The 20,725-nt window shown below is 43.1% G+C and overlaps 1 protein-coding gene across 1 annotated transcript; it reads left to right on the top strand.

Annotated features, from left to right (window-relative positions):
- The first annotated feature begins 1,585 nt into the window (after nucleotides 1-1,585).
- On the top strand, nucleotides 1,586-20,165 carry LOC309350254 (N-acylethanolamine-hydrolyzing acid amidase-like). The gene is made up of 11 exons (XM_081877101.1): nucleotides 1,586-1,852; nucleotides 2,818-2,982; nucleotides 7,113-7,239; nucleotides 8,854-8,944; nucleotides 9,338-9,414; nucleotides 11,977-12,149; nucleotides 14,326-14,388; nucleotides 16,009-16,075; nucleotides 17,235-17,263; nucleotides 17,709-17,790; nucleotides 19,205-20,165. The coding sequence occupies exons 1-10, from the start codon at nucleotides 1,620-1,622 to the stop codon at nucleotides 17,782-17,784; spliced, it is 1,101 nt and encodes a 366-aa protein (XP_081733227.1). The 5' UTR covers nucleotides 1,586-1,619; the 3' UTR covers nucleotides 17,785-17,790; nucleotides 19,205-20,165.
- Nucleotides 20,166-20,725: the final 560 nt, after the last annotated feature.

Raw genomic sequence — 20,725 nt, 5'->3', positions numbered from 1 at the left:
GCGCTAATCCGCTAATGGGCTTGCTTTGCAAGATGAAAAAACCACTAGACGAAGAGACTCGCGGAACGGATTCTTTTCGACTTGCGAGGCAGCACTGTATTTTCTGTACTGTGGCTTGCCACTGTTTTATTGATTATAGTTTTGAAATTATTTATTGTAACTGTTGAATGGATTTCTGTTTAATTTTTACCCAGAGGGTAATCTGGTCCAACCCTCATCTCAACCTGTGGGCTTTTATGGCTGCACCACCAGTCGGGTTACTCCCAGCTCTGCAGCTATTAAATCATCTTCTTTGGCAATCACTCGTAGCCGAGGAAGATTGTCTTCCATGAACACAGTCTTAACAGTGAGTCCGTAAGTGACTGTGGAGGCCAATTCTGGATCCACACGTCCTTCCACAGTGGGGACACATGTTTCCGGGTGGGAGTTGATCACGGTGAGGGTTTGCCAAGCGTGCCTTCCTCTTAGCACGTTTCTCCCTTGTGTTCTGAGTTCAAGCATCTTCAAAGCCCATGACACCTTTGGCAAAGGCTGTTCTCCAACGGGAGCACTCCCAATTGTCAGTATTTATACTTCATTTTTAAATATTTGCCTTGAGAGAGCCTTTGAACCTCTTTTGTTGACCACCAGCATTACGCTTTCCTTTTTTAACTTCGGAATAGAAGAGTTGCTTTGGAAGACGATAATCAGGCATTCAAACAACATGACCAATCGCAGGGGGAGGTGAAAGGAGGGGGGGGGGCGTCAAGGATTAAGACTTTCTGGGAGATGATCTATAATGAAATGAAAAAGATACTTAAATATACCTTCCAGAAGAAACCAGAGGCCTTTCTCCTGGGCATGGTCGGCCAATTGGTGCCAAAGAAGGACAGAATTTTTTTTATGTATGCAACAACAGCAGCAAGAATACTCATTGCGAAGTATTGGAAGACACAAGATTTACCCACCCGGGAAGAATGGCAGATGAAAGTGATGGACTATATGGAACTGGCGGAAATCACTGGCAGAATCCAAGACCAAGGTGAAGAGCTGGTGGAAGAAGATTGGAAAAAATTTAAAGTTTATCTACAGAAACATTGCAAAATTAAGGAATGTTAGAAGGTTGTTGGAATGAAGTAATGTGGTTTTAGCAAAAATGATATAAAGGATTAGGTTAAAATTGATTGTTTAATTGGTGAAAGACGAGAATTACAGTATATTAAGATAAGCTATTAGGATAAAAACAAAGCTGGAAAGGATTTGCTGAAACATCTAATTGAACTAGAATACAAAAAAGGGAGGTGTGAGGAGGTCAAGGAAATAAGCAAAGGAAAGAAAGTTATGTAAAGGTTTGAGCTGTTTTTTTTTATTATTGCTTGTATTTTTTCTGTCTTTTTTATTTTTCTTCTTTTGTTTTTTACTTTTTCTCCTTGTAATATTTAAAATTTGAATAAATACTATTAAAAAAAAAAGAAAGGAAAGGAAAGGGGGGCGGCGTTTCTATTTTTGGCGCTGCCATAAGCCCTGATGCGCGCACAGCGGCGCTCCGCCCTTCGTTTGCATTCCCTCCCTCCGCGCCGCCTTTCCTCCCCAGATCCGGGCTCCTAGCTTGAGCTCCGGTTTGCTTTTGGGTCGCAGCCATGGAGCGGCGGCTGCCTCTGCCGCCCGGGCTTGCCTGGAGCTCCTTCTGCCTCCTGCTGTTGCTGAGGCTGCTGTGCAGGGGCGCTGCTGCCCCCCACCCCTCCGGGGCTGCTGTGGCTGCGCCCTTGCTGTGCAATGTCAGCTTGGATAGCGCGCCCGAGGAGCGATGGAAGCCGGTCCTGCGCCACTTCGACCCGGAGTTCCTGCGAGCTGCTTTCTACCAGCTCATCGAGTGAGTCCGCACTGGAGATACCCTTGTGGGAATTTTCCCACTTGCAGTGGGAGAAAAGGGATTGGTGGTGGCCACATCAGCGCTTCGAAATTATAATTACTGTTATTTTTATTTTATTTTTAAACGGATATGGATATCTTTTCCATCATCTCCAAACAACTTTCTGCAAGCCTGTTTGAGTAGCTGTTTCCTATTTTGTTTGGCTGCAAATTATTCCTCTTATTATAAACTTATTTCTACTCCTCCTGCTGATAAAAACAAGTGCCGCTAAAAGACCAAGCCTGTTTGAGTAGCTGTTTCCTTTTTTTGTTTGGCTATAAATTATTCCTCTTATTATAAACTTATTTCTGCTCCTCCTGCAGATGAAAACAAGCTAAAAGCATGGGAAACGCAGTCATTAAAAACACTGCAACATTGATAAAATCTTAATTCATATGTGGGTTCACGCTTTCATTAAACAAGTAGAGGCAGCTTTTAACACCTGCATTTTTTTTTTTGCGGGCGTGTGCCTCCTGTTCCCTGCCTTTTTCTCCTTAATTGAGTTAAAGGTGCAGCACGTTATATAAAGCCAGAGTTTCTGCCAATAGAATCTGTGTATAAAAGCTCTGTATATGCAACTTGACATTTAATAAATAGTTTGAAAACTAAAAAAGGAGGAGGAAGCAGCCTTCATTTTGCTTACCAGGTGGCAATTTGAACCCTGCTCTCCCAGGTGCAGCACTCTGATCTCACTTGCTCTCTGAGGCACCTCACTTCTCAATCTGAGCAGCTGTTTTTTCCTTGGGTTCCCATGGGTTTGGGTCTCGGCGGTTCCATTTGAAAGCAAAGCAGCTCTTCTTGCTCACAATTGTCTCAAAGCCTGACTGCCATCGTTCCGCATTCAGAGGTGGTTGTCCTGTCGCTCAGCTGCAGCCCCTCCGAAGCCAGTGACCCCGGTTTATTGCTGTGTTTTCTTTGTTTTTCAGCGAAGTGGTCCCCAAGTGGGTTCATGCGATTATCCGGCCTCTGGCAGAAGAATTAGAATCCTTTGCCCCTCAGCCGTTTGCAGGCGAGATCCGGGGACTCTGCCAAGCACTGGGGCTAAACGTTGGGGATGGCTTACTCATCAATTTGGCCTACGAATCTACTGCGTAAGTGTCCTTGACGCTGGTAAGGAAGAGCTCATTGCTGCAAGGAATTTCTTGTACAGTATCTTTAAAAACAGTATCTCCACAACGCACATTTAAATAACACCCCTCTCCAAGAATCCTGGGAACTGTAGTTTGCCCCTTACAGAGCTACTTTTCCCAGCGCCTTTAACAAATTGCAGTTCCTGAGATACTTTGCTGGAGGCTGTGTGCTTTAAATGCATCATAATAATCATTTCTTTTTTTGTATGCTGCCTCTCCACAGTTAAAAAACAATGCTCAAGGCGGCTGACAGCATAACAAGATTTACGTAATTACAAAAGTCATAAACAATAAATAAACCACATCAAAAAAATACACAACCAAATGGGAAACAATTTCCACATAAATCGAAATCTAAAACTAAGCATACAGCATTAATATCACAGTTTAAAATGACATAGGTAGAAAATAACAGCAATTTAAACCAAAAACAAAACAAAATGGAGCCCTCTCTGCCTAGCGGCGGCGGCAACAGTCCCTTATAGAGCCCATCAGGCCCTGCCCTGGGCCAGGTGGTGAGTGGCAGGATTGGGGCCCTCAGGCGCTGAGCAGGGATGAAAGCATCTCCCTTTGATCTTCAACTTTTGGCAGCCATGCCCTCAGGCTGCTTGATCTATTCTACTCCAGCTGCTTGTTATAAGAACTATAACTGGTACCCAGGTTTGCTTTTCCTCCTTCCTCCCGCCCCCCTTTCCCTTGCATTAGAATAAGTAGTACCTTTGGTGGGGGACACATCGTGCTCCAGGGAAGTCAACCTCCTCCCTCCTCAGTCCTTTTTCCTTATGTGTCATGTATTTTAGGAAGCAAGTCTGCAGGCAAGGTCTTACTGTTTCTTTTTTACTGTTCTCTGCAAGCTGCTCTGAGAGCTTTTCCGGTTAATAGAGCAGAGTAAAAATAATAACAATATAAATAATTTATTATTTATACCCCAGCCACTCTGGGCAGCTTCCAACAAAATATTAAAATACCGTAATGCATCAAACTTTAAAAGTTTCCCTAAACAGAGCTGCCTTCAAATGTCTTCTAAAAGTCTTCCGGGATAGCGCGAACGGGTAATGGCGGATTCCCTCCGAGCTCTGGAGGGAATCGGCTCCGCTAAGGACGGGTCTTGCCGTGCCGGCGACACGGGGACCCTTAGAAACCGCAGGCGCTGAAGCCTGCGGACATGGAGACTCGGCGGGCACCTTAAGCGCCCTCCCCGACCCGCGAAGAGCCTTTTTAAAGGCTACGGAGGGGACCGGAGAGTGGCGTGGAGCTGAGAGTCGATCGCTGCCTTGGCGGAGCGAAGCCGCGAGCCATGACCGGAGAGCGCTATCTTTCTTCCTGAAATTTGGACTGAAAAAACAACTCGTGAGTAGAAGGAAATTTTTGGCACTAAAAGTTTTATCATTGAATTTGAGTACGAGCGGGGGATGTGTTAAAAAGGAAGTCCACACTCCCCCCCCCCCACCAAAAGACTTAAAGCAAGGAGAGGAGCACTAAGTCGGAAAGACTCTGGTGTTGAAAGGAGAAAGAACACTTTCATAAATTGGTTGAAAAAGTTACTTGTGCTGGAGTGAAGAGAGGGGAATCCCAGAGGTTTTGCTTTTGGCGGACCCCCCCCCGAACCCGGGCAGTGCCCTGCTTGGGAACCCGAGAGAAAAAACAAGGTGTTTGACAGCTGTCAAAAGAGCTGTCAAACGGACGTCAGCTTGGAAATTGAGTTAAAACTGTGTCATAATTATATTGTTGGGACTATTGTTGGGAGCCAGTGTGGTGTAGTGGTTAAGAGCGGTAGTCTCCTAATCTGGGGAACCGGGTTCGCGTCTCCGCTCCTCCACATGCAGCTGCTGGGTGACCTTGGGCCAGTCACACTTCTGTGAAGTCTCTCAGCCCCACTCACCTCACAGAGTGTTTGTTGTGGGGGAGGAAGGGAAAGGAGAATGTTAGCCGCTTTGAGACTCCTTAAAGGGAGTGAAAGGCGGGATATCAAATCCAAACTCTTCTTCTTCTTCTTCTAAAAGTGTTACATTAAATTGACTGGAAACAAACTAATTCTGAATAACAAAGTAACGAACTGTTGGAAAAGAACTATGATGGAAATCCCCCTGGAGGGAACTAAAGACATTGCAATGGCTGCGGAAGGAAAACTACTGGCAGAGATAAAAAAAATGTTTTCCCTGGTGGGAGCTCTGCAAGAGCAGAGCTTAGCCATGAGAGATCAACTGATGACCTTCAATCTTAAACTAAACAAATCTGTTGGTGGAGCTAACCGGATGGAAAAAGAATCTGCAGCTGCAGAAAAAGAGACAACTTCAGAACTGGGGGAAAAAGAAGAAAAAGAAGAAGGAGTTCAGGAGGAAGAGAGCAATCAAATATCTGTAACTTTTGGGAGGAAAAGAAGTGAAAAAGACAACCAATGGATCATAAACCTGCAAAGAGAGAGAAAGATGGAAGTCCCTGGAACAACTGAAACATTAAGCTACGAAAGAACGAATAAGTATGATGGAGACTTCTTCTTTAAGCTGCAACATGGGAGATCTGTTGATCCTGGACAAAGACTGTTTTTGTTTGAAAAATATGAGGAACTGGTGACAGAATTCCTTCGAGAAGAGAAGATCAATAAAAAGGACTATAAACAAAATTGCTGGAGAGTGATTAACGGGGGCCTAAGGGCCTCTGATGTGAGAAATCCGGGTTAAATTTGTCTTTTTTTCTTTGGGATATTAATGTGGGAAGGGGCAAATACCGGGATAGAGGGGGAGGGGAGTGTAGAGTGGTAAAAGTCTGGGGTTTAGAATAGAAATATTATTGTTTTTTTATTTAATATAAAGAGTAAGGAATTTGTGGGAGAGAAATTAGGCCGACCTTAGAGAAACAACTGAATATGTATAATGGGATTTAAAGTAAAAATGGATAAAGGATAAATTATAAGAAAAGATATGAATAATATTTAAGAGATTTGAACAAATAACTTGCTGAGATATTTAATGAAATGGGAAGGTGGCTGGGGGGGGTGGGGGGAAGTCACTGAAAGAGGGTAATGATTGTAAGGGTATGAAACTACAGATATTCTGTTTTGTGTTTTGTGTTTATGATATATGTTTGTGTTTGTTTAAAAAATTTTGAAAATCCAATAAAAATATTTAAAAAAAAAAAAATCAAATGTCTTCTAAAAGTCTGGTAGTTGTTTTTCTCCTTGACATCTGATGGGAGGGCGTTCCACAGGGCAGGCGCCACTACCGAGAAGGCCCTCTGCCTGGTTCCCTGTAGCTTGGCTTCTCGCAGAGATGGAACTGCCAGAAGGCCCTCGGTGCCGGACCTCAGTGTCAGGGCTGAACGATGGGGGTGGAGATGCTCCTTCTGGTATACTGGGCCGAGGCCGTTTAGGGCTTTAAAGGTCAGCACCAACACTTTGAATTGTGCTCGGAAACATACTGGGAGCCAATGTAGGACTTTCAAGACCAGTGTTATGTGGTCTCGGCAGCCGCAATTTGCCGAGGCAAATTGACCCAGCTATACTAGGGGCGATGTTGGGCTTGGCTACTCAGAAGTAAGCCCCACTGTGTTCAAGAGAGCTTACTTCCAGGTGACTGCACAACATTGCATCTTAAGTAATTAGCATTTTTATATGTTATCATAACAGCTCCGATATAGGTGTACGCAGTTCTTGTGTAAAAACAGACTTCGCCATTCATTCCAACGGAGGGGGAGTGTTACACATTTAGGTGTGCCTTAAACTACTCCGTCCATTTAAGTGAATGGGGGAGACCTTGTGGGGGGCAGGGTTCAAGCACTCACAAGAGCTGTTGCTATCACAGCAATCTGTGCCCCCCAAAAGGGAAGGATGTCCATTTGATCAGTGTTGCTTATTTTCTAAATGAAATATCAGGGGAAACACATAATTTTTGTGTGGATATAGAACCATAGAATTATAGAATTGTAGGAACTTGGCAGAGTCATCTAGTCTCGCCCCTTACAATGCAGGAATCTTTTGCCCAACGTGGGGCTCGAACCCACGACCTTAGATTGACGTTCTCATGCTCTACCAACTGAGCTATCCCAGATGTGGAGTGTCCCTTTTCACCCCACAATCTTTTATTGTCCCACAGATTCTGCACCAGTATCATCGCTCAGGATAACAATGGGAACATATACCATGGCCGGAATATGGATTATGCTTTTGGAGATATTTTACGCAAGACAACCATTGATGTGGAGTTCATAAAGAATGGGCAGGTACAAAGAGCTTTTGGTGGTGATTAAGAATGACCGAGAGAAGGATAGAAAATGCAGGACGAGTGTGCATTTTGTATTTCAGAATCTGTCCTATCCAGGATTCTGAAACGGCATCCATCATATTTTACAGGGGCGGGTGCAGGATTTAAGCACCTGACTGCCTGTAACAGGAATGGGGGTCCTCTAGTGCTGTCCAATTAAATCCAGCCCAATTAAATCACATGACTACTTCCAAAGGATTCTGGGAACTGTAGTTTGTAAAGGGTGCCAAAAACTATAACTGGGGGGGGGGGACTACAGTTTCCAGGATTTGTGTGTGTGTGTGCTTTAAACATGTGTTGTGTACACAACTGATTTGTCATTAGTCTGCAATTCACATAAGCCCCAGTTGCTGTGGCCAAAGGCCGGAGTGTTAGCTTGAAGCCTAGAGAGAAAACATTTGTTGAACATTTCCTCATTCTCTTTGTGTTACTAATTCAGAGGCCTTGAATTTTAAGCTTCTCCCTTAATGCTATTCAAGCATTTTATTGTCAGTACGCCTTTCAACCGATGTGCAGCGACTGGGCTCAATAACTGGTTCTGCCCCGACTGGCCTAGGTGACTGGAACACTTTCAGAGACCTTCCAATCCTGGAAAACAGGTCCCAGTGCGCTGGACTCACAACTGTGCATTGTGGGCACCAGACTCATGCAGAGTATAAATAACGCAGAAGCTAGCTGTGAAGCATAACTCCTTTTATTTATAACGGCTACTACAAACTAAAGAACTACTGTCTTGCATGAGTGTTACAGCTCCCACTCAGCCATCTAATCACTGCATAGATAAGACTCTCTCCACACACAGAGTCAGGCAGGAGTGGAAGAGTAGAAGAGCAGTTTCCGCCCCCTCCTTTCTCAAAATATCAGATCAGGAGATTCTTGCAATGGGAGGGGTGAAAATATCAACATTTATGAATTAGGCCTTTATTTAAATGTGGGACCCTATGTTTTAAATTGACAACATCTCTGACTTTACCATGTTTTGCAATATGCTATGTGTTAAACCACAGAGCCTAGGACTTGCTGATCAGAAGGTCGGCGGTTCAAATCCCCGCGACGGGGTGAGCTCCCGTTGCTCAGTCCCTGCTCCTGCCAACCTAGCAGTTCAAAAGCACATCAAAGTGCAAGTAGATAAATAGGTACCGCTCCGGCGGGAAGGTAAACAGCGTTTCTGTGCGCTGCTCTGGTTCGCCAGAAGCGGCTTAGTCATGCTGGCCACATGACCCAGAAGCTGTACGCTGGCTCCCTCGGCTAATAATAATAATAATAATAATAATAATAAATTTTACTTATACCCTGCTCTCCCCAGCCCAGGGCGGCTAACAACCAATAATAAAAACAAGTTGAATGAATACAACTTAAAAACAAGATTAAAATACAGCATTAAAATATTAAAATATTAAAATGCAGCCTCATCACAGGAGGAGAAAGGAAAAAAGAAAAAGGGGATGAACGTGATGAGCGCCGCAACCCCAGAGTCGGCCACAACTGGACCTAATGGTCAGGGGTCCCTTTACTTTTACCTATGTGTTAAAAGCAGTTAACTGCAGACTGTTCTCCGTCTTTGGATTTTCAGGTAAAGTTCAGAGGTACGACATTTCTCGGTTACGTAGGTTTATGGACAGGGCAAAGTCCACACAAGTTTACAGTTTCTGGAGACGAGAGAGGTAAGGAAAGCTCATTCTTTCTCAACAGGGCAGGGTATAATCTACAGTCAGAATGAATTACAAAAATATGTGCAGTTGCCAATGTCTTGTTCAGTTCGTATCATGTGTCTTATTGTAATTTTGTTGGCTTTTTGCGTTTCGGATCTATTTTGCTAACCCCTACTCCGTTCTGGAGCACAGTGGATAAAAACATACGATCCAGAATGCATTCATTCAAAAGAGAAAAACATAAATGAAATAAAAAAACTGCATTTTAAAAATTGCTTTTCTTCATCCCGGCCTTTTGGGGTGGGAGCAATTAAACACTAAAACAGGAAGAGGAAACCACTCTTGTTTGTGAATGTTGATTCTTATGGAGTGTGTCCACCCCCCCCCCCCTTTTCATTTTTATAGATTCTGGCAAGTGGTGGGAAAATGCCATTGCTGCTTTCATAAATCGAAATTCTCCAGTCAGCTGGCTGGTCAGGACTGTAAGTAGCCACAGTTTTGTCCTTTGTAGACTCAGCGCTCACTTTCTGAAAATCAGAAATTTTGAATTAGTCCATGCTTTTCTTACAAAATTGCACTGGTAAATTGTTATGGAAAGCAGTTCTAGAGGTGGTACATGGACAGAAATGTTATGCATTTAGTTTATCACACTTATTTGTTAAGAAATTTTCTGTGCTTCGTGTGACAGATTGCCTTTTCTGTGGCTCAAAATGACACATATCTGCATTGCCTTGTTGCAGATTCTTTTGTGGAATAGTAAACCCCAAGATGGTGCTCTCTAAATTTATTGTTACTGTTCTTTTATTTTGATTCATTACCTGCACTTCACCCTAAGATCCCAGGGCAGGTCACAACAATTTGAAATACAACGTTAAAAAGCGTTTAAAACAGATTACCATCCCTAGAATAGTGTGGGTCCTTAAAAAATAGACATCTCAAGTGTCAAATGCACAGGCATGAGTCTTCAGTGTACAACAAAAACTGTATAATTAAGGTGCCAGATTCCTTTTAAGGCAGTGTTGCTTAAATTTTGGTCTCCACCTGCTGTTGGACTACAACTTCCATTATCCCCAGCTATCAGGACCAGTGGTCAGGGATGATGGGAGTTGCAGTCCTATAACAGCTGGAGACCTACATTTGAGAAATACTGCCTTAGGGGCTTTCGCAGAGAATGCCCTCTCCTGGTCCACTACCACCCTGAGTTTCTGAAAGGCCCGCTTTATAGGGAAGGAGGCAGTCTTTAAGATATTTATTGGACTACAGCTCCCATCATGCCTTGCAGCTGATGGGAATTGGAAAGTGACAACATCTGGAGGGCAGCCCCACATTGGCTACCTTGCCCTAGAGCAGGCATGGCCAAACTTGGCCCGCCAGATATTTTGGGACTACAATTCCCATCATCCTTGACCACTGGTCCTGTTAGCTAGGGATGATGGGAGTTGTAGTCAAAAAAGAGCCGGAGGGCCAAGTTTGGCTACCACTGCCCTAGAGCATCCTTGCACATTTTGTCAGCCATAGGCTAATCTGGCGCATCTCAACATGTGGATCTTGTTGGCTTGATGTAGGGTGAGTTTAAGCAGATAGTGAAAAAGGGAAAGAATATCCTTACAAGTGGTTTTAGCTGGAAATTGGAACAGAACTGTTTATCTCCTGGGAAACTGCAGAAATGGAACATTATTATGACTACAGAGGCCACTACACCGAAGAAGACAATGGAATCATCTGTTGTGGAATGAAAGGAACTTGACGTAATGTTTTGTTTCTGAATAACAAGCCTCTGTAAAGGAACTAACTTTTGGAATTAGGACATTTGTGCAGGAAAACAGGGACAGAAAGAAATAGAAAGAGGAATGTGATCAATAAGAACAACAAAATAACAAGAATTGGACCAAGTCAAAAGTGGGGACGTTTGGGACATCCAGATTTGACAAGCTTAAGGATTATAATTTGGAGTTTTTCACTCCTGGATATAAAAATATGGATGGAAAAAATGGGCCTTTCTTTGAGACAGAATCCTTCCATGATTGGACATTCGAAACTAAAGAGGACTGGCAAAGGACTATGACTTAGAGAGACGTGGAAATATCGGACATTGAGGAACATTGGGAACGCAACCGGGAAAAGGGGGGGTGGGAAATGTGGAATCCAAAGGGCGTAAACTATGTTTTATTTAGGCTATATTCATCTACATGGTATTCTAAAGTGGGGAACTCGTGGTGGGAATAAGCCGATTTTAGGGGAATGGAAAATAATGTTTTTTTTTTTAAAAAAAAATTGGGTTAAGGATAACAAGTCTGAATTGAGGAGAAGAACTTGTTGAGATCATTTGAGAGATTTGGAATACAAGGGGGGGAGGGAAGGGGAAGTCCTGAAAGGATGTAATTGGAAAAAGATTTGAAATTGGATGTTTTATTAATTTGTAATTAATTGGAAAACTTTAATAAATATTATTCAAAAAAAAAAAAAAAGGGAAAGAATATTCAAACTTTGACAATACTCAGGTTTTTGTGATGAGAACTCAAACCTGGTGTAGCAATAATAAAATTGTTTCAGATATCATGGCATTCAGAAGTTCGTTTTCCCCAGCACAGATGACTACAAACATTGTATGTTCTGTTGAATTAATTTCTTGCAAATTGGTAGGTGTTCCAATTAAAAAACATGGTTTTGAGGCCTGAGGTGAGCAAGGGTCATTTGTCATTTTCGCTTTTGCGTGACAGCTCTGCGCATGGTGCTTTTCAAGTTAGCTCTGCAAATAGAAGGACTAGAAACTTGCTTCCTTAAAATGGGAATTCAGGTTTTCAGGACACGGATAAGCGGCAACTCGGTTACTTCTGGAGCCTTGCGGGTAATGCACAGTGTGATAAATGTTTGCAGGTTTGCTGGCTCCAGACCCAAAGTGGGGCTTCTGTGACTTCTCCCAGCTCTACAGCCCTGTGATGGGAAAAGCTGTGTCTTCTATGCAACCCTTAAAGGCACAGGAGCCCCCTCATGGTGTGGACCTCCCAGTCCAAAATGCCCACTCCCTTTCTGCTTTGCTGCAGGTTTTGAGCGACGCTGAAGACTTTGAAGCTGCTGCTCTCATGCTGTCCAAGACACCAATTATAGCTGACGTCTACTACATCATTGGGGGCACCAGTCCCAGGGAGGGGGCAGTCATTACGAGAAGGAGAAGCGGTCCAGTAGATATTTGGCCCTTGGATCCTCTGACCGGAGGGTAAGTGTGAAATTTTGCAACCCTGGGTTTTACAGGTGGGGGAGGAAAAAAACAAGCTGTGAATTTGTAGGTGGAAGGAGTATCAGTGTCCATTGGTAGTTTTTGAGCAGGGCAAGAGGACGCAGCTGTTTGGAGTAGCCGGAAGGGATATTTGTGCCTGGGACGGGGGATAGAAACTAGGAAACTAGTGAAAGCGACAGGAAGAGTAAGAAGCCAACCAAAACAAAAAGCCTAGAAGGATTGGAGAATCTTTAAAGAATATTTAGAAAACAATGGAATAAAAGGAAACATCTTGGCAGAGTTAGACTTATCCCTGTATTGTATAAATCTAAGTTTGTAGGGAGGTAAAAAGAAATGATATAAGAAATATGTAACTGTGCGGTATAAAGTAATGGATAGACAAAGTACAGTGAGATTAATTGGAAGTCAGCTTTAAATTTCTTTTCTATAAATTTTATAATTGTGTTCAATGCCAGGAGTATATATTATGAAAATTATATTAATCTTCTTATATCTTATAGTGTGGTGGTTTGTTTGATTTTTCTGTTATTTGTTTGACTGTATGTTTGTTTACTTGTATGTATGTCTGTTTTTCATAAATGTATTTATTTTAAATTAATAAAGATATATTAAAAAAAAGAAACTAGGATTCTGCACAGAAGCAAAATGTACATTCCTTGCTCCCCCATATTTGCCCCTAGCCCCACCCAACAGCACCATGCGGCCCTCCATAGGTTGCCCGGGAGAGACTGTGGCCTTGGGCTGAACAAGGTCTCCCATACCTGGGCTAGCTTGACGTGATACGAGCAGCCATTTGTGCATAAAATCAGGGTGGGTCTAGTTTTTCCTATCCAATGTGATGTGTAGGTGAGCAGCAGCCTCTCTGAACTTCTCAGTCTGTGGTCCATCGCAGCCTGGCTATAATTCAAGCTAATGGATTGCTGTCTATAAGTTATAGGGAGGCGAGACTGTTAAGTTGTGGGTGAACATATCAGACAACACAGCGATTCTTCAAACAGTTCTTGTTTATTCAGAGGCCAGAAGAGAACTGAATTGAAGAGCTCAGTCAGCCTACTTATATAGAACTCCAGTACAACGTTACTGTAGCGACTTTCTAAAACTATCCAATCACTGAACGTCAGTTTCAATCCTTCATTTGCATACAAACTATCCAATCACTGAACGTCACTTTCGATCCTTCAGTTGCATAACTATCTACAGTATCCCCCTGCTGGCCCAGGGTGAGAACTTCAGTACATAACAGAGACAGCACAGCACATCTGTAAACAAATGGGGTTAAGTTCCTATTGTGTCCAACTCCTAAAGGGATGAGCAGACCTAATGTGTGTGGAAAGCCAAAAAATTTGTATATGTAATATTTTTATTAAATTTTCAACAACAACCACAAACAAAGAAAAATATACATAAAAGCAGTATAAAATCCATAAATTGGGATTCCTCAAATCCTGTGATCCCCCCCCCCGGGTTTCTTAAATTTCTTTTTCAGCTGCATATCATTTCTACTTCAAATTATTTTTTCTACCTCAAATTTCCCACACTATTTCTAAAATTACAAGTGTTCTTAAAATCCTGCCAGTGTATTAACCTATTTACAATACTTTTGTAAGTGGCGATCCAATTTAAGCCAGTCCTTTTCTATAGTTGCCCATTTGTTGAGGGCAATTTTAACACTCAATTATTTAGGTTATATTGGTATTTGTATCCTCCCCTTTCTGTGCCAGGGACAATTTTTGAGGTGTACAGAATAAAAAGGCTTTAGTAATCAACAGGCCTTGTTCATTAGGATCAATGAGTCCGCCCTGAGGAAAATTTATTTGAGTATCATCCGAATTGCAGTAACAAACAAAATTTGAAAAATAGCAAGAAAAATAAATACATAAAATAGTCATAATAAAACACAGCAAACTTTGAGGTTAGTGTATAACCTCAAAAGGGTGGTATTCAAGGATGTTTTACTCAGAGAAGACCCGCTGAAATTAATGGACCTGACTTAATCTTGTCAATTAATTTCTGTAGCTTGAACCAAGGAATGTTGCAGATCTGAAAATCTTTCTGAAGAAACTAATTAACCCCTTTTAAAAAATAAATACTTTATTTGTATATTCTGTGCAAAAATAATGGAATGATAAACGTTTCAACCATGCGTTTTATGTAGGTGGTACCGGGTGGAGACAAACTACGATCACTGGACAACCCCTCCTCCTTTTGATGATCGAAGGTTTGTTTGACTGTGTGAAGATGATGTTCTCCTAAAGAAAAAAGAAAAGTATACACATGCTTTCTTATACCTGCACTGTTGGAGGCAATATGCAATTCCTTTCAGTTGCAGCTCCTCTGTCTCTCTCCTTCACCAATCAGTGCTGAAATCAGGCCTGGAGCCAGAGATGGGTTGAGATCAGGGATGGAGAACCTCTGTCCCTCCAGATGTTGATGAACTACAACTCCCATCAGCCCCAGCAAGCACAGCTAGGGATTATGGGAGTTGAAGTTCAGCAACATCTGGAGGGCCAAAGTTCCCCATATTCAGTTTTATCCAGGCACAATTGAAGGTGGCCGGCCACCACTATCAACTGCCTTGCCCATGAATGAGACACCTGCCACCAAGTTTTGGTTCTCCAGTACCTCAAAGTTCAGGGTGTATGTCTTGAAATTCGGCGTCAACTTCTTCAGGGTAGTAGGCCCTGCCTTCTCCCTTGGAGGCGGACCCACCTGGTTGGTTCTTCCTGGGTTGTTTTATAATACGAATACTAATAATTTATTATTTGTGCCCCAACCATTTGGCTGGGCTTCCCCAGCCACTCTGGGTGGCTTCCAACAAAGATTAAAAATACATTAAAATGTCACACATTAAAAACTTCCCTGAATAGGGCTGCCTTCAGATGTCTTCTAAATGTCCGGTAGTTGTTTATCCCTTTGACATCTGATGGGAGGGCGTTCTACAGGGTGGGTGCCACTACCGAGAAGGCCCTCTTCCTGGTTCCCTGTAGCTTTGCTTCTCACAGTGAGGGAACTGCCAGAAGGCCCTCGGCGCTGGACCTCAGCGTCCGGGCAGAACGATGGGAGTGGAGACGCTCCTTCAGGTATACTGGGCCGAGGCCGTTTAGGGCTTTAAAGGTCAACAGCAACACTTTGAATTGTGCTCGGAAACATACTGGGAGCCAATGTAGGTCTTTCAAGACCGGTGTTATGTGGTCTTGGTGGCCTTCACCAGTCTAGCTACTGCATTCTGGATTACTTGTAATATCCGGGTCACCTTCAAAGGTAGCCCCACATAGAGCGCATTGCAGTAGTCCAAGCGGGAGATAACTAGCGCACGCACCACTTTGGCAAGACAGTCCGTGGGCAGGTAGGGTCTCAGCCTGCGTACCAGATGGAGCTGGTAAACAGCTGCCCTGGACACAGAATTGACCTGTGTCTCCATGGACAGCTGTGAGCCCAAAATGACTCCCTGGCTGTGCACCTGGTTCTTCAGGGGCACAGTTACCCCATTCAGGACCAGGGAGTCCTCCACACCCACCCGCCCCCTGTCTCCTCAAAACAGTACTTCTGTCTTGTCAGGATTCAACCTCAATCCATTAGCCACCATCCATCCTCTTAGCCATGACAAGCAAGAGTCGAGAGCATGTGGTACACAACAACTGTGACTGAGCACAGAAAAAGAAAAAGACTACATGTTGCTCAGCTTTCTGTTCTTTTTGGTAATTTTTACATGCACAAACAGAATCCCATATGGGGCAAAACCCCAACACACCTCCGACCTGCAGTATGAAATAGTCTTCCGCACTGCGATTCTTCCCAGTTTTGATTCATCCACTAACATTCAATTTTTACTCTGCAGAACCTACGCTATGAAGGCAATGAATGCCACCGGACAGAAAAATATTAATCTCGAGTCTCTTTACAAAGTAAGTTTTCCATTTTACTGAGGAGATTTTACCCCTCCCATATCCAAGAATCTCCTGACGAGTCTGCTGATTCTCCAGAGAGGAGGAGCAGTGTTCTGCTTTCTACTTATTCAGCTCCAGCACCAAGTCAGTCAGTCAGTCAGTCAGTGTGTCGGGAAGAGAGAGAGAGACTGAGTGTTAGAGATTGTGTGTAGAGATAAGGTTGCTGCTAAGAGCAGCTGCAGACACTCAGTGCAGCATTCATTTATGCTTAGACCTATTTAGCTCTGTATATAGTTTTGTATTATAGTTGTAGTTATAGAATAAAAGAAGATATTCTACAGAGCTGCTCTCCGAGTCGTTTATACACTGCTAGACTCTGCTATACTCTGCTGTGCGACGACTGTATTGTGGAAGTGAATCCGGTGCTCACAACTCTAAGCTGTGAGTCCACAGCACTTTGACCTGTTCCTGTGAAGAAGGTGGTCTCTGGAAGTGCTACCCAGCTCGCCTAGCCCAGTCGGGGTTGAAGTGCATGAGTCCAGTTGGTGACACTGGCTCAAGGGCGATGCTGACATTTACATCATGCCCATTAAAAAAACAAACAACAACAATAAAGCCTTTTACTGGTGCATTTATGCTAGAATAGTTTTCTGGTGGGATTTCTCGAGGGTTGCCAAATTTGCAAACAAGCAAACCTGTTGTGGGTAACACACACGCAACTAAGCACACACTACAACAGATTGTATTGGCTACAATATTGTGCTGCTTTCAAGCCTGATTTCAATGTGGGGGAGAGTCTGAGGGTGCCAGTGATGGCCTCTGTGGGCACCTGTACAAAAAAGCCTCAATATCTGCACTCCAGAATGGACTTTCCTCTGCCCTGAGTCTTGTCAGGGAGAATGGCAGGGTATAAATACATAAATTTAACAATAATAATACATGAAGCATCATCCATCAGTTGCTTCAGACGTCTTTATAAGGCTTTCCCTGACCCAGAAGATTGGACCCTATTATTACTAGAATTAAGTTTCTGCCTGTTTCTATAGTAGTGTTTTTATCATACTGTGGTGTTGTTTTTCCTTTTTATGCTGTATTTTTGTGTACTGGCGCTTAGATATTTCAGCCATTTAGAACTGCTTTTTAGTAAATGGACCCCTTTCATTTTGTTGTTTTCCAGGTGCTATCCGTACAGCCTGTCTTAAACAAGTAAGTTGGCATTTCATAGAATCATAGAATTTGAAGGGCTCTTGAGAGTCATCTAGTCCAGTCTCTATAATGCAGAAATATTCTGCCCAATTTGGGCCTTGAACCCACGAGTCTCATGCTCTACCAGCTGATCTTTGCAGATTTCCAAGAATTCCATAATTAAAGAAATAATGCCTGGGTTTCCTTCTCCCTCTCCTCCAACCCCATCCTTTTTCCTCGTGTGTCGCGTCTTAAGCTGGTCTTAACACTGACATTTATAAGTCTTTTTTTGTGGGGAAAGGAGCCTGTTTTGGACTGAAAAGCGGGATAAAGATGCTTCTAATAAATCTGGAACCCAGTGCAATAAAAGGGCCCCCCTAAATCTGACCTCTGTTTTATTCAAGTTAATGTTTGAGTTAGAATCTTAGGTATAACACGCCTCATTTCCTTTCATATCCTTTACCAGGCTCACAATTTATACCACTGTAATGACTGCTGCAGCCCCCAGCAAGTATACGACATGCATCAGAAACTTGGAATGAAAATAAGTAAGTTACCATATTTTATGCAAATTGCCATTGGGATTGCTATCCAAATGCCCAGTAGCTCTGGCTTGTAATTAGGGATGTAAGGAGGCATCATTCATTGTCCGAACGTGTATTCCGAACGTGCAGTACTGTTTTCATTTTGCTGCAAATCGCCTTCTGCCAAAACCTATGATATTTGTCTTGCTGTCCACTTGTAGTGAAATGACATATGTCGTGTAGTTTTACATAGTTTGCGTAATTAATTACATAACTCATATTGGCATTATGTTATAAAGGTAAAGGGACCCCTGACCATTAGGTCTAGTCGTGGTCAACTCGGGGTTGCAGCGCTCATCTTGCTTTATTGGCCGATGGAGCCGGCGTACAGCTTCCAGGTCATGTGGCCAGCATGACTAAGCTGCTTCTGGCAAACCAGAGCAGCGCACGGAAACGCCGTTTACCTTCCCGCCAGAGCGGTACCTATTTATCTACTTGCACTTTGATGTGCTTTCGAACTGCTAGGTTGGCAGGAGCAGGGACCGAGCAACGGGAGTTACTCCCGTTGCGGGGATTCGAACCGCCGACCTTCTGATCGGCAAGTCCTAGGCACAGTGCCACCCGCGTCCCTATTATGTTATCCCGCTCCATAAATTTAAATGCAAGTTATCCATGATCAATTGCATATCATTTGTGGTCTGAATGCAACAGGGAACACTAATTGCATTTGCTGGATTGATTTATTTTCTGTGTGTGGGACAAGTAAGTGAACATCAGCAATTTCTGTTCCCGTTTCTGTTTTCCTCGGAATTCTCTGACATCCCTACTTGCAGCCACATCTAGGTGCATCTCATTACAGAATTGCCCTCTATCTTTTTTATATTTATATATAATTTTTATTTACTTTCCATTTAATAATATACATTCACATCACTATTATCCACTTTACCTCCCTGGCTCTTTAGAGCCTATCAACTCCCCCCCCCTCCCGCCTCAGGGCTTTCAAAATTAAGTATTAAATCATTGCATTTTGTACGTTTTCCAATTCTAATTACACTCACTACAAAATGGGTCAAAATTTAAATAAATATAGAAAGGTAGAAAACTTCTCCTTACAAGTCTTCAGATAACCCTGCTAGTGATGTTAATTGCTTACAATAATCTTTTAGATATCGTATAAATTTACTTCAGTCCTTTTGGAATACTTGATTGTGCTGGTTTCGAGAATTGCCCCCTATCGGGAAGTTTTCACTGTTTGACATTTTGCTGTATTTTTATTACGTTTGAAGCTGCCTAGAATGGCTTATGCAACCCAGTCAAGATGGGTAGGGTATAAGTAATAAATTATTATTATTATTATTATTGCAGTTTGTTAAAGGTGCATGTCAACATACACTAATTTTAGTTTCCCCCCCCCCTTTTTTTTGTCTCCATGCAGATCCTGGAGGGAGTTGGAAAAATGGGCTTCCCCTAGAACCCACATTGAGATTTATGCTCCCTGGACAAGCAGTTCAGTACATTAATGGGGAAAATTACCATCCTGTTCTTTTACAAAGAACAACAGACCACAGTGGAAATTCACTAAATGTGACTGACTGCATAGAACTTGAATTATTCCTTCCCACCAATACAGGAATGCAACTAAGGGTGAAGCATAATCATCTGAATATGATTTCCAATAGATGATGCTTTGAAGGCAGATGATGCAGGAACCTTGAGGAAATTAAGCATGTCTGAGTCTGGTCGGTGCCTGGAATGGCAGAGTACCTGGTAACCCTACTGATGATGCCTTGATTTCCACAGAAGAACAGCAGGATGGAAGCGCATCAAATTGTGTCAAGAGTATGCGCAGCTGTGGCCAATTCCAGATAATGATGGGCCTGAGCAGGCATCTCCAACCTGCAGCCCTCCAGATGTTTTGGCCTACAACTCCCATGATCCCTAGCTAACAAGACCAGTGGTCAGGGATGATGGGAACTGTAGTCCAAAACATCTGGAGGGCTGAAGGTTGGGGATGCCTGGGCTTGAGCTTTCTCTGGACTCCTTACGTAGCCAAAAGGCCCGCTGCCCCGAAAAACCCTGCTACTTTGCACACGGCACTTGAGAAAGTTGGAGACTGCACAATATAATTATCATTTTGCACACACAAAATCTTTGTAGGCTAAGGGCGCCTGTTGAAGATGCTCTGCCTTTTAGGTGCTAGCACTGCATATAGTAATGCCCTGGTTCTGGTACTCAGAAGATGAAGTTTAAATATTTTAATGTTTGAAATCTTCAGCCGTCAGACAGGACTGAAAAGTTAATGGTTGTTTTTTTTTTATCATTGCTCTTGAAATAAAATGATTGTTCTTCTGTTGATCTTTGATGATAGGACTGTAAATAAATTGATTTATAAAACAGTGGCGGGTGGTTGATTTCCCCCCTTGCATTATATCTTCTACTTCCAGCAGCAAAAAGATACCTGTGAATTTGAGCCAGAGGTACGTAGTCCAGTGGCACGAAAGGCTAGTACAGCCTCTTCTTCATTTCTGGGAGCAACAATTCAAGGAGGTTCTCTGGAGAGCCAGTGTGGTGTAGTGGTTAAGAGCGGTGGACTCGTAATCTGGTGAACCGGGTTCGCTTCCCCGCTCCTCCACCTGCAGCTGCTGGGTGACCTTGGGCCAATCACACTTCTCTGAAGTCTCTCAGCCCCACTCACCTCACAGAGTGTTTGTGGTGGGGAAGGAAGGGAAAGGAGAATGTTAGCCGCTTAGAGACTCCTTAGGCTAGTGATAAAGCAGGATATCAAATCCAAACTCTTCTTCCTCTTGTGTTGCAGCAGCTCTTGAAAAGCAAGTTGGCTTCTGTGGTCAGGAAAGAGTCCCCTTAGTCACCTAAACACTATTGGGTGGTTGGGCTTGATATGGGAACATTAGGTTGCTGGGCGAACTCTTCCAGGTTACTCTGGCTTGCATACAGA

This window comes from Podarcis erhardii (genome assembly GCF_964252035.2).
Source record: "Podarcis erhardii genome assembly, chromosome: 9".
NCBI classification, from domain to species: domain Eukaryota; kingdom Metazoa; phylum Chordata; class Lepidosauria; order Squamata; family Lacertidae; genus Podarcis; species Podarcis erhardii.
Note: the sequence above shows the minus strand (reverse complement) of the source record. Positions and strands in the feature narration are given on the sequence as shown.

Bases quoted from the DNA above. Each gene is read 5' to 3' on its own strand.
- LOC309350254 (XM_081877101.1), top strand. From the start codon at position 1,620: ATGGAGCGGCGGCTGCCTCTGCCGCCCGGGCTTGCCTGGAGCTCCTTC. The intron at 1,853-2,817 runs GTGAGTCCGCAC...TTTGTTTTTCAG, and splicing joins GCTTTCTACCAGCTCATCGA to CGAAGTGGTCCCCAAGTGGG. The intron at 2,983-7,112 runs GTAAGTGTCCTT...ATTGTCCCACAG, and splicing joins TTGGCCTACGAATCTACTGC to ATTCTGCACCAGTATCATCG.